This window comes from Lissotriton vulgaris, chromosome 9 (assembly GCF_964263255.1).
Source record: "Lissotriton vulgaris chromosome 9, aLisVul1.2, whole genome shotgun sequence".
Taxonomy (NCBI): Eukaryota; Metazoa; Chordata; class Amphibia; order Caudata; family Salamandridae; genus Lissotriton; species Lissotriton vulgaris.
Genome location: NC_141697.1, coordinates 932,882,283 through 932,896,178, shown reverse-complemented (window position 1 = coordinate 932,896,178; position 13,896 = coordinate 932,882,283). Strand labels below are relative to the sequence as shown.

The following is a 13,896-nucleotide window of genomic DNA, read 5'->3' as shown; positions in this document are numbered from 1 at the left end:
GTCCTGTCCACCCACCCCACCCCGAGAGTCTGGTTATCCAGGCCTCTAACTCCCAGACCGCCTTCCCGACGGCCCCGCCGGACAGGGAGTCCAAGAGGTACGAGAACTATGGTAAGAAGATCTTCTCGTCCCTTAGCTTGGGACTGCGTTCTTCCAACACCGCATGCCTCTTGGGCCGTTACACCCACTCTCTGTGGGAAACGGTGGCGGAAGTGCTGCCAGAGTGTCCGTTGGAGGTACGGGCCAAACTCGGCCAAGCCCTGGTGGAGGGCCGGGACGCAGCCAAGTATTCAATCAGGTGCGGACTGGATACTACTGACTCGCTGGGCAGAGCGATGGCTACGACGGTGGCGGTACGACGCCACGCCTGGCTGAGATCCGCCAATTTTTCGGCAGACGTCCAGAATACACTCATGGACATGCCGTTCGATGGCCGTCGCCTCTTTGGCGGCAAGGCAGACCACGCGCTTGAGCGCTTTAAGGACTCCAGGGCTACGGCCAAGTCCTTGGGCCTCTCGGCCCCGCACCAGCAAATGGGTGCCTTTCGCTCGTTTCATGGCCAAGGAAGGGGCGTCCCCACACGTTCCGCCAGCCACTCGCCGCAAACTGTCGTCCAGCGCGGCGGCGGCCGTGGAAACCGCCGTGGAGGCAGTCGGGGAAACAAGCGGAGTCAGTCCACACCTGCCCCCGCAGCATCCGCCTCTAAACCCTCCTAGTCCGTGCTTTCCGGCCCATGTGACGCCAGTAGGAGGCAGGGTTCGCCATCACCACTCTCACTGGCGCACAGTCACTTCGGACAGGTGGGTGCTGCAGATCGTCCGAAGGGGCTACTCCCTCCCCTTCGAGACGACCCCTCAAGCCATGCCACCGCAACACCACCGAGTATCGGGGGATCATTTGCGGCTCCTGCAGGTGGAAGTTTCGGCCCTCTTGGCCAAGGGGGCCATCGAGCGCGTTCCTGGGCCAGAAGTAGGACGTGGTTGCTACTCCCACTACTTCCTGGTACCCAAGAAGGGCAAAGGGGGCCTACGCCCTATCTTGGATCTGAGGAACGTCAACGGCTTCCTCCGGAAGGAGAAGTTCAAAATGCTGACACTGGCTCAGGTCTTGACTGCCCTAGACCCAGGAGACTGGATGGTAGCGTTGGACTTGCAGGACGCATATTTCCACATCCCCGTCCTGCCGGCCCACCGGCGTTACCTGCGGTTCACGGTAGGCCTCGAGCACTTTCAGTTTACGGTGCTCCCCTTCGGCCTTACCAGCGCCCCACGGGTGTTCACGAAAGTGATGGCGGTGGTCGCAGCTCATCTGCGCAGGTTGGGGGTCTCAGTCTTCCCCTACCTAGACGACTGGTTGTTGCAGGCGGGCTCGCCCCAGGCAGTCGTCAGCCACCTCCAGACTACGGCGGATCTCCTGCACCAGCTAGGATTTTCCATCAATGTGCCGAAGTCACACCTGTGCCCCTCTCAGAAGCTCCTTTTCATCGGAGCGGTTCTCGACTCGGCGCAGTTTCGAGTTTACCCGCCCGTACAGCGGGTTCGGGATATACAGGCTCTGATTCCGATCTTCGGGCCGTTATCCCGGGTTTCGGTAAGGTTGACGCTGCGGCTCCTGGGGCTGATGGCCTCCTGCATCCTTCTGTTGCATCACGCACGGTGGCGGATGCGGGCTCTGCAGTGGGACCTGAAGTTTCAGTGGGCCCAGCACCGGGGCAACCTGTGCGACCATGTCCTGATCTCGGAGGGCACTGCGAGACAGCTGCAGTGGTGGCTCACGGACCGCGATTGGGTCAACGGCAGATCCCTCTCCCTTCCCCAACCAGAGCACGTAGTTGTGACGGACGCGTCCCTCCAGGGCTGGGGAGGCCACTTGGGAGAGGCGGAGATCAGAGGACTCTGGTCTCCGGCGGAGTCCCGGCTCCATATCAATCTGTTGGAGCTGCGGGCGATTCGTCTGGCACTGAAGGCATTCCTCCCGTCTGTCCGAGGGAGTGCAGTGCAAGTGTTCACGGACAACACCACTGCCATGTGGTACTGCAACAAACAGGGCGGAGTGGGGTCGTGGACCCTTTGCCAGGAGGCTCTGCGCCTCTGGCAATGGCTGGAACATCAGGGCGTGACTCTGGTGGTTCAACACCTGGCAGGTTCTCTGAACGCCAGGGCGGACAAACTCAGCCGTCGGTGCTCGATGGATCACGAATGGCGTCTGAACTCGGACGTGGCGCAAGGCCTCTTTCTGCGATGGGGAGAGCCTTGGTTAGATCTGTTCGCCACTGAAGAGAACGCGCAATGTCATCAGTTCTGCGCGTTGGAATTTCCAAGGCGGCACTCGCTCAGAGACGCTTTTCGTCGCGAGTGGAGCTGCGGTCTGTTGTATGCCTTTCCGCCTATACCACTTCTGCCCAGAGTGCTGAAGAAGATCAAGCGCGACCGGGCACAAGTCATCCTTGTGGCTCCGGACTGGGCACGTAGGTTCTGGTATCCCGAGCTACTCAGTTTGTCAGTCGATCCCCTGGTTCGTCTGCCTCTTCAGGAGGACCTTCTGTCGCAGCAGCAGGGGACGGTCCTCCACCCGAACCTGTCCAGTCTCCACCTCCATGCTTGGAGATTGAGCGGCGACAGTTGAGGCCATTTGACTTGCCTCCTGAAGTTTGCAACATCATTTTGGCAGCCAGGCGTCCCTCCACAAAGACGGTATACGCCTGCAGGTGGAACAGATTTGTGGCATGGTGCACAGCAAAGGCTGTGGATCCCCTCAATGCCCCTCTCTCTGAGGTTCTCCTCTTCCTTCTTTCTCTTGCCCAGCAGGGCTCTGCTCTGGGCACTGTCAAGGGCTATCTTTCGGCTCTTTCAGCCTTTCTGAGGCTGCCTGACCAACCTTCTTTGTTCAAGTCCCCTATTGTAAATCGATTCCTGAAGGGCATCACTCATAACTTTCCTCCTGTTCCCTTCGTGATGCCTCAGTGGGACTTGAACCTGGTTCTAACGTTCCTGATGTGCGCTCCCTTTGAGCCACTTCACAACTGTCCTCTTCGCCTTCTTTCTTTGAAGACTGCCTTCCTGGTAGCCATCACCTCTGCCAGGAGAGTGAGTGAGCTCCAGGCTCTGTCTTGTAAGCCTCCTTTCCTTTCAGTTCATCCGGACAAGGTTGTATTGCGGACAAGGCCCTCATTCCTTCCCAAGGTAGTCACAGTCTTCCACATTGGGCAATCCATCACGTTGCCCACCTTCTTTCCGCCTCCGCACCCCTCGAGAGAGGAGGAGAGGCTCCACCGTCTGGACCCAAAACGTGCGCTCTCATTTTATCTGAACCGCACACAACAGTTCCGGGTGGATGATCAACTCTTTGTTGGGTACGCGGGCGCTAAGAAAGGGAAAGCGGTGCACCAGCGGACCATCTCCCGGTGGATTATCTTGTGCATCCAGGCGTGTTACTCCTTGGCTAAGAAGGAACCCCCTGTTGGGCTGAGGGCTCATTCCACTGGAGCCACGGCCACTACTACTGCCTTGGGCCGGGGTGTGCCCTTGCAGGACATTTGCCAGGCAGCTACGTGGGCCTCGTTGCACACGTTTTCAAGGCACTACTGCCTGGACAGTCAAGTCCGGAGGGACGGCTACTTCGGCCGTTCCGTCCTCCAGGACTTTCTGGTGTGATTATTGGTTCGCAGACCCACCACCACGGGGATGGTATTACTGGGGTATCTATTCTAAGGTAAGGAATCTATCACTAACGTGTCTCTTTCAGATGCACAAGTTACTACTTGTGTAACGATATATCTGTAAGAGACATTAGTTAGTGATAGATTCCTTACCGACCCACCCATCCTCCCCGTTCTGCGAACCGATATCTAGGGTTAAGGTCATCCCCTTTCAGGGCCCTAGTTTCTTGGCACCAGTGTTGGTTTTTGTCATGGCTATGCGCTTCTGGCGCGGAAAAGCTGTGGCTAAGAACTGACGTCAGCACGCGGAGGTGGCGTCTAAGTACTCCGACGACGTCATCACGGCGCCCACGACGCCGACGACGGACGCGGAGCCGCAGACGACGCCTACCGACGCGCAAGTGTACTGCTACGCAAAACTTTCCGGATCCAGTCTGACGCCTGGGGATATTCTAAGGTAAGGAATCTATCACTAACTAATGTCTCTTACAGATATATCGTTACACAAGTAGTAACTTGTGCTTCTCAGACTCTGCGATTGAGATCAAACACGAAAGTGCCGACCTAATTGGGCATGCATCATTTGGAACTCTCTTTCTGGACTGTGGAAACTATTTTGTTGCCCTGAAGAAGCCCGCCACAGGGTGGCTGTTGTGTACTTAATAAAAGGATCTACAATACCTTCTAGTGCAAGACTGAACTTTTCTGTCATCACTGTCCTCCATCATCTGTGTGATTAAAACCTACAAATTGTTGCTTTTGTATCAATGCCTTTCACAATTTATGTGCTACCTTGTCATCATCAAATGGGGAAAGAATTTTCGGTGAAGAAAGCTCTCTTTTCTTGATCAAATTCTTTTTCACATTCTTCATCCAACAAAATGGATTTTCTACTGGGACTCTACTTCTGGGGGCGCTGACAGCTTCAAAAGCAACTGACGTCAGCCTATGGGAGTGGCAATATATTGTCTCTGCAAATAATTTCTGCAGTGGAACTGCGTCAGTGTGGATCTGCATGGCACCATCTGATGGCATACAGAGATACTGCTCAAAAGTTTCCAGCTCCAGTATTATGCCTCGGGAAGTATTGAAAAGAAGAGGAATCTGCAGTTAGAGTCTGTACCAGAAAGAGTGTTATCGAAGATAAGCAACTTGTTCTTTAAAATGTCAATAGGGAGTAGGAGTAATCATTTGTTTCAAAAGGATAACTATTCTTGCAAATTCTTTAAATTAACCATTTTATCTGCTCTAATCTGGATCCTGAAATTTGTGTAGTAGTGTCTTGTTGCCTCGTGGTGCCGGAGACCATTGTTTTGATATGTCTCATGGCTCCCCAGGGAGAGGCGATGGTTCCTTTTTCCTGCACCTCCACAGACTTTGGATCTAGAACTGCTGAAGCTTTTCTGTTCTTTTTTGTTTGTCAATTATGGGTCATATCTCTTCCAAAGTCATTGTGAGCTTTACCCTGTCCGGTGAGCATTAACGTAATAAGAAATGAGTCCATTTGTATAGATATTAGGTTCAATGTTGCCTTTCACACCTCAACCCAGCATATCTGTGTTTCAATGTTATGTCAATAATATATGTTAAAGCACATGTTCACCAGTGGTTTATTGGCACTGAAAACTGCGGGAACAAAAACAAAAAAATCCAAGACGCAACTAGCATGTATAGGCCAATCTAAAAAATTTAACATTACCTGAAAATCAACTAACCTGTGTAGCTCTGTCTAAATAACCAGTTGTTAAGCTTTTTCCTGAAGTGTTTTTATTATAGACGATTTTAGATCAGTTTTATTATTAATGGTGTTTGCCCCATTATTTGCCGTGTCTGGGTGTACAGTTGACTGCTTATCCTCACCCATGGGGGAGGGGTGTTTAAGATCTGTGTCTGCCAGTCTTGGCTATCAGCCTTCAACTAGGTTGGAGTTTTTGTTGTGGGAAACAATCTTGAGTTAACAAATGATAGGACAATTAAGAAATATGCATGCTTATGATTTCTATTTCTCTTCTGTAATAGATCCAGCAAGCAGCAGAGCGACTAGAAAGAAATTTTGTAGACAGTCGTCAGTTGAAGGTCTGCGCCACATGTTTCGATCTTTCAGTGAGCTTGCTCCGTGTTCTTGAGATGACCGTTACTTTGGTACCTGAAATCTTCCTGGACTGGCGCCGGCCCTCTTCCGAACTACTTTTGAGGCGGCTGGCACAGGTACAGAATGCATTTTCTTTGCACTCTTCTTTAGTAACTCTTCTTTTCATAACCCCTTCAATCAAGCATTGTTGTTGTTGACACAATGTAGCTGATATCAAGACCCATACCAAAAGCTCATTGGGAAATTACAGAGTGCCACAAAGCATAGCTTAGCTTTTGTTTTTGGTCTACTTTGACTATTTACAAGTATATTGTACTTGCACAGTCTTCATAAACCCCTTTAAAGTTTTAGGACATGCAGAAATATCAGGTTGAAAGTTAATTAATTGACAGGTAAACACCTCTTAAGTTGATAGAGGATCTCTTGTCCTACTCAGTGATTAGTCGGCACCTTGCTTTATTTTATTTATTTATTTTATTTTAAGAGTTTTATATAGCGCTGGCTAGACCCGGAGGTATCGGAGCGCTTTACATGAGGTTTCACAAAATTACACAATTACATCAGTTCCAATTTACATCAGTTGCTAGACAAACAATTACAAGAGCATAGAAAATGAGATAAGTGAAGAGTAGAGGGGAAGGGGGTAAGGGTAAAGTGGTGGGAGGGAGGTACGGCAGAAAGACTAAGGAAAGTCTGCCCAAAGTCCGGCTGGGTATGTGACGGTCGAATGGGAAGTCCCAAAACCCATCTCCTCTATAGCTATCCGGTAGTTCCATCGGGCTTTGGCCAAATAGCTAGGTCTCAATGGGAAACATTTAGAGAACATGAAGGGCAAAAAATGGAGTGTAGCGGGGAGGGGACAGGGAAGGTGAGAAAGGGAGGATAGGGGAAGAGACAACAAGGAGAGACGAAATGAAGTCTGTCTAAAGGCCGACTGGGTAGGTGACGACCAAGGAGGGAGTCCACGGCCCATCTCCCCTACAGCTAAACCAGGTAGCTCCATCGGGCATCAGACAAAATAGTTTAGTCTCAATACATTGAGAGAGGAGAGAAGGAGAGACCTAAATAGAGGGAGGATGCCGGAAGAGACGACAGGAGAGACAAAAGGAAGTCTGGCTAAAGACCGACTGGGTAGGTGAGGTCCAAGGAGGCAATCCCCGACCTGTCTCCCCTATAGCTAAACCAGGTAGCTCCATCGGGCATCAGACAAAATAGCTAGATCTCAAATGACCAGGGAGAATTCACAGGTAGACAGGGTGGGGACTAGGGCCAGGACAGGTGAGGGCAGAGGTCAGTAGAAGGAAAGTGGAGAGGAGTAGAGCGGGGAGGGGTAGGGGGTAGGTAGTTCGGCAAAAAGTTACATGGTTACAAACAGTTACTGGAGCATGGTGATGCATACGAAGCAGCTACATTGGCTTCCTGTGACGCAGCGGTCGATGTTTAAGATCGGATGCATGGTCTTTAAGACCTTGTCCAAGTTTGTCCGAAATGGACAGGTTGCGTGGAGGTGCTGTAGTTAAGGCCCATGTCGGGGACTTTGGCATGTTTTCTGGGGCGGTCTCTGGGACCGCGGCGTGCTGCGATGCTCTCGGTGTGATCCTGCCTGATCACAAATCCAGAACATTAGTGTAATCATCATTTGCTCAGCTGTAGCCTTGAGGATGGAGAGTGAGAGAGGTGGCGCATTTCTTATTACAGGCTTCATTAACACAGGAAAAGTGACAGAGAGACATTAAGGGCCATAATGCTTGATGGACATGTTGGCATGAATTTATGATTATGGTGGTGATTGGAGACCGAAGTTCTCATGTGAGCCTTCAGGTGCTTACCATGAGTCTTTCAACTTTGGTTTATTGAATGTCAACCGGGTTGAAGCAATTGTCTGGAGGAACCTTCTTTCGAAAATGTGTCTTAAGTCTGATCTGCCCATAACTGTTAAAGACAACAAATAATCACTGAGCCCTGTACTGCTCCATCCTTGTATGGCTCATCAATAAGTTAACTCGAGCATACAGACATAGCACAGGTTAAGTAGCTGTCAGTCTCATTTTCACATGATATTCCTTGAGTAATATGATACTGCAACTTTTCACTTAGACAAAGTGGAATGAAACCTCCTTTCGCTTCAGTCATGGTCTTTGTTTTATACAGAGAAAGTTCTCTAGCATTATCAAAGTTTTAGACAATGCTGCTTTAGGTGTGATGATTCAGAATGCATCTACAAGGACGGTCTTATATCAAATAACGGGCAATTTAAGAGACTAGTAAATAGAATTTTTCAAAAGGAGAGACCAGGCTGGCTCTTTTTCAAATTCGGATTGTGAATTGACACACAGTAACTTTTTCTATCCTTCCTCCTTCACTAAAACTAAATATTGCTGCATATTGACCATGCTTACAAGAATCACTCATAAGATCAATTCATGTGATGGTGGATCAACACAGAGTCTCACATTCTGGGGGATTTTTTTTTTTTTTTGTGCAGTCAGTCCTGGCCCATAAGGAGAATTTTTTTTCCAATATCTGGGTATTGAAAATGAATTTACAGGCAAAACCGAACTCTTGGATTGTTATGTTTGCTGCGACGTAGAAAATCTTCATTGAAAGTAAAACGTTACTTTATTAGGCTGCATTTACGGTGTATGTGTGGTGATGCAAGGTTTTATCATGCATGACATCATTTGAGGGTTATTTTCAGGATGATTAAGTCCTGAGAAATGAAATTCAAAGGCTGTTCTCATTCTGTTATTTACTGAGCAATAAATAATGGGTTCAGAACTGAAAGATGTGGTCTGGAATTTACCAAAAAGTCAAACTCTTGGCTCCTGTACTGTTTTTTTGACAAAGTAGCTGGCTGCTGGCAGTGCAGCAATGCTTTTGTTTGAAACATTGATTCACAGTGCTGGCCCTCTCCCTTTAGTAAGGTCCAGAGGCAGCTTAGAGGAAGGGAGCTGTGCATTGATCTCTCTTCATGGAGTGACAAGGAGAGGGGGTTATGCATTAGTCCGCTCCAGCCAGACAGTGGCAGGCAGCAAGCAGCAGTCAGAAGTATGTGCTTAGGGAATGATAGCCCCCAAGATGACCCCATATGAAATATGGGCTCTGAGGATGCATTTTCTACTTGACTTTTGTAAGGGAAATGATATGTATGCAAAACTTTTTAATTAAAAGTACACTGTTTTTTTAATGTGGGTTTTATTCTATTTAAAACAGTAGATGGACATTTTTATAAATTGGTACATCTTTAAGGCCCATCCAGAACTTTGAAAGTTCTAATTTTTAATTCCCATTGAATAAATGGGTTTCATGGAGGTGTTTGAAAAGTTTAAAAGTCAACTAGCTTGCGACTTTTTACATTTGCTAAGCATTTTAGGCCTTGAGAAATGCAAAATTATTTTCTAAGAAAAAAGCTGTTCTATTATGAGAGCTCCTCCTCCCATCCCCCACATACCTCAGGTGGCGGATGTTCAGCTTCCCCACTCAACACTTAGCTTGAACATTCTGGTTCCGGAAATCATTTTTTACAGAGGGCCGACTGGATAATCCTATTTTGGGCAACGTCTAGAAACTTTGTCTTCATGAATAGTTACATTTCCTACTTTATGGGAGGAGTTTTAACTTGCCACATATTTAAAACAAGAAAATGTATCTTATAGAGACTACTGGCCACAGATTCCTTACCTTCGAACTTTCCCCTTGCATCAGACTGGATCCGGAAACTTTTCGAGCCGTACCTCTGCAAGCTAGTCTGCGGCACCGGTGGTATGCAGACTTTATGCTGCATCCTTCCTGTCAACAGACATGTTTGGCCTGTGTTGCAGTGCCTCATTAAATAGCCCTGCAGTTGTAGGTGGAGAAATGCTTAGAAGTGGAGCAGGCAGCCCTCCATTAAAAAAAGTATTTATCAAGGGGCAAACACTTACTTCTAGAGAGAGCCAGTGTTTGCAATGCGGTGAAATATCTGTAAATCGGCTTTGTTCTGCTCTGTATCGGCTGCGCCTAAAGTTACTTGTGCGGTGCCACCCCAGTGTGCTGATACCAATTATTTCCTTTCCGCAGCAATCAGTGGAGATGCAGAGAGTACTACTCCAGTCAATTTTGTACTTACTTTTTCGACATTTTGTCGTGCCTTTGTTCGAAGCTTTGTCTTAAGTGTGTTAAGGTGTCCTTTAAAATGCTATGGTTCCTGTGACAGAAAGATGTATGTGACAGACCCCCATTTGGTTTGCCTTTGGTGCTTGAAGCCAGATCACGACTCCAAGATCCGTGAGGACTGCCGCAACATGAACCCCAAGGTGCCAAATGAGCACATCCTGAAGAGCTGACTCTTCGGGTCTCTTCCACAACGTTTCAGGACCCTGTCTCGAGGAAGGTCCCAGGCCCATTTGCAGAGTCATGCAAAGTGCTTGTCATCGCACTCGAAGTCGTCGGGTAAGTCCCACAAAAAGTGCAGAAACACAAAGAAGTTGGAGCTCTCCTCAACTTCAATGCGCCGTTCCAAATCTTTGGATGCGGTGTGGGAACAAGGTCACTATAGGCCTCGCTCTCCTGTGGATCATGCCTCTAGGTTGCTCCATGCCTCCCAGAGTTTTCGGGGAGCCAGAGTGAGACCTATCGCACTCTGTGAATTCTATGCGGCCATGCACTTTACTTGTGGGCGGTCCCAGCCCTCTGGGGCGCCTTCTTGCCCCATAGGTTCGGCGGGTGCCCCCACTGGATTTCTGCCAGCAGGACCACCCTCGGTGCCAGTTAGGCTCCCTAGATCTAGTTCTGGATCCGGAACTGCTACAGTCTCGATACCTCAGCCTTCCCTAGTACCTGTTGCAGCGCTCTCAATGCCGACCTCAAAATCGTACCCGACTCCGGATCCGCGTCAACAAATGTTGACTTAGATGCTGACTGGAACCCGACTTTCCGAGTCTGAGCCAGTGCCCCCTTTTTTCGACAGTCCTGGAGAGGTATGATTGGGAAGGATCTGAGGATTTTTCTGGTTACACCAACTTCCTTGTTAAGCTGAAGATAACTGGTGTGAGAAACTAGCCGATGCCAGTGGTCTAGACACCTACTCAGACAATCAATCAGGGGTTTATAAAGCGCGCTACTCACCCAGGAGGGTTTCGAGGGGCTGGGGGGTGGGGGGGTGCAGCTCCGGATTAGTCGAAGAGCCATGTCTTGAGGTTTTTCCTGAAGGTGTGAAGAGAGGGTGAGCGTCTGATGTTGACTAGGAGCTCGTTCCAGGTCTTTGCTGCGAGGTAGGAGAAGACTCTTCTGCCTGCTCTGATGCTGCGGATTCGTGGGGTCTCTGCCAGGGCCAGGTCGGCGGAGCGGAGGTTCTTATTGGGTGCTTGGAAGGAGACTCTTTTGTTGAGCTATTTGGGTCCGATGTTGTGGAGGGATTTGTAGGCGTGGGTGTGTAGCTTGAAGGAAACTCTCTTCTCAATGGGGAGCCAGTGGGAGTCTCGTAGGTGTGGGGTCATGTGCTCATGTCGTGGGGTTCCGAGGACCAGTCTGGTTGCGGTGTTCTGGATGGTCTGGAGCCTGTGTAGCAGGGTTTTGTTGATTCCAGCGTAAAGGGTTAATCGTAATCCAGCCTGCTAGTTAAAAGTGTGTGCCTGATGGTCTTTCTGCATTTGTGGGGGAACCACTTGAAGGTCTTGCAGAGGATGCGGAGGGAGTTGAAGCAGGTTGAGGCGACGGTGCTGATTGGTGGGTTATGGTGAAGGAGGGGTCTAGAATGATGCCAAGGTTCTGGGCGCGGTCTGTTGGGGTAGGTGGGTTTCCGGGGGCAGGGGGCCACCAGGAGCCGTCCCACGCCATGGGGGAGGGACCAAATACGAGGACCTCCGTCTTCTCCGAGTTCAGTTTTAGGCAGCTGTCGTTCAGCCAGGCTGCAACGTCTTTCGTTCCTTCTTGAAAGTTGAGTCTGGTGTTTTCAGGGTTCTTCATGTGAGAGAGGATGAAATGGGTGTCGTCGATGTAAGATAGTTTGCTGAGCCCATGCTGTCTGACGATGGCGGCAAGAGGGGCCATGTAGATGTTGAAAAGTGTGGGGCTGAGCGAGGATCCTTGTGGTACTCCACAGTTGATATCTGTAGGTTCGGAGAGGAAGGGAGGGAGTCTAATCCTTTGTTTTCTCTTAGAGATAAAGGAGCAGATCCGGTCTAGGGCGGTTCCTCGTATTCCGGCGTCGTGGAGTCTGGCTGCGAGGGTGCGGTGAGAGGTGGTGTTGAAGGCTGCTGAGAGGTCTAGTAGGATGAGGGCCGCGGTGTGACCCTTGTCAAGTAGCATGCTGATGTCATCGGTGGTCGGCGAGGAGGGCGGAAAATAAGACTGGGAGGAGTCGAGGACAGAGTTCTCTTTGATGAAGGTAGTCAACTGGGGTTGATGAATATCTCGGTGACTTTGGCTGCCAAGGAAAGGAGAGAGATGGGCCGGTTGTTTTTCAGGTCTTAAGGAGAGGCTTGACTTCTGCCTGCTTCCAGTCAGGGAAGATGCTGGATTCAAGAGAGGCGTTTATGGTCTGGCCTAGTTCGGGAGCTATGGCGGCGGCGGCTCTGTGGTAGATTTGCGGTGAGCAAGGGTCTGTGGGGGCTCCTTAGTGGGTGTTCTTCATGGTCTTGGTGGTGTCTTCAGTGGTAGCAGGTTTCCAGCTGGTGATGGTCGATCGGATGTCGGTGGTGGAGAGGGTGGTGGTGTCGGGAGTCTGTTTGCTGAAGTTGTCGTAGAGGGACTTGATTTTCAGGTGGAAGTAGGAGCTGAGCTTGTTGCAGAGGTCCTGGGATGGAGTGACATCTGTGGCTTTGCTGGGGGGGGGTTGGTGAATTGCTGTATAATGTTGAAGAGTACTTTAGTGTTACTTGCTTTGGAGTGGATTTTGTTCTCGATAAAAGTCCTCTTTGTGGCTCTTATGTGCTGGTGATATTCGTTCATGGCGTTCCTGTAGTTATTCAAGCCTTCTGTGTTTTTCTTGATCCGCCAGAGTTTATCGAGGCGTCTGCAGGAGCAACCAGCTTCTTGGAGGTCGGTGGTGAACCAGGCGGCCTTCAAGGGGCGTTTATTTGACTGGGTGGTGGAGGGGTGTGAGCTTGTAGGAGAAGTTGGAGATCCAGCGGTGTAGTTCTTTGGCTGCGCAGTTGATGTCAGTCGTGGCGGAGGGTGGGTCGTGGAGGAGGGTGGTGTTGAGGAGTTCTTCTGTGATCTTGCTCAAGTTCCTGCGGGCGGAAGGGTTTGGGTGCAATGGTGGAGTTGAAGGTGAAGTGTACGCTGTGGTGGTCTGTCCAGAGGGGCTGCGTGGTGTGGCTGAAGTGGATGTTAGTCCCTCCAGCGAAGATGGGGTCGAGGATGTGTCTGGCTCTGTGGGTGGGGGTGGTGACGAGCTGCTTCAGACCGAGGTTGTCGAGGAGGGTGGTGGAGTCGGGGTCATTGCGGTTTTCCAGGTGGAAGTTCAGGTCTCCGATGAGCATGTAGTCCGTGGACGCGACGGCGTGGGGTGCTCCTTCTAATGTGGCTATGGAGGAAGGGGCTTCCTTTGCTATGGTGATTAAGAGGGTGGCTGAGGTCCTGGACCTTACGCTGCCCTCAGTGGCAGTCAAGACAAATGCTTCAGCCGATAGCCTCCCCCTCAGAACCTCTCCTCCCTTTTAACAAAGCTCCTGCTCAGGGCCTAGGCCAAACCCTGCACAGGAGTGCCTGCAGGGTCGGATTGGGATCACAATTTGGGCCGGGCACTGACGAAAAAAGTGGCCCACATTTAAGGGGTGTGGTCCACAATTAAGGGGCGTGGCCCACAATTAAGGGGCGTGGCCCACATTCAAGGGGCGTGCCCTTTCATGAAACACCATTTGGTTACACACGTTAATGTCCTTGAATATTAGATGTAAATAAATTAGGAATTTGGACAAGTATGGTAGTGCACTGTCCAGTGACCAGCTGAAAGAGGGCATCAAAGATCAGAAATTGGATTATAAATTCAAATCTGTTCCGAACAGGGGCCCAAAAATATGTTTGGCCCAGGGCCCCCAAAATCCTTAAGATGTTTGGCACAGAAATGAATTAAAGTGAGAGGATACTGTTCTTGCACAGGAGACACAGGGAAAGGTGACAATGGCGCCATGCTGAGCAACTAAAAACACAGCAAGGCCCCTTT

At 50.0% G+C, this 13,896-nt stretch overlaps 1 protein-coding gene across 1 annotated transcript in view; it reads left to right on the top strand.

Annotated features, from left to right (window-relative positions):
- The window catches only part of RNF123 (ring finger protein 123), a 2,099,603-nt gene that overhangs the window by 1,395,072 nt on the left and 690,635 nt on the right, over positions 1-13,896 (top strand). The window contains exon 33 of the mRNA XM_086938772.1: positions 5,678-5,866. Coding sequence (XP_086794898.1) covers positions 5,678-5,866 — 189 coding nt within the window. The remainder of the gene's footprint in view (positions 1-5,677; positions 5,867-13,896) is intronic.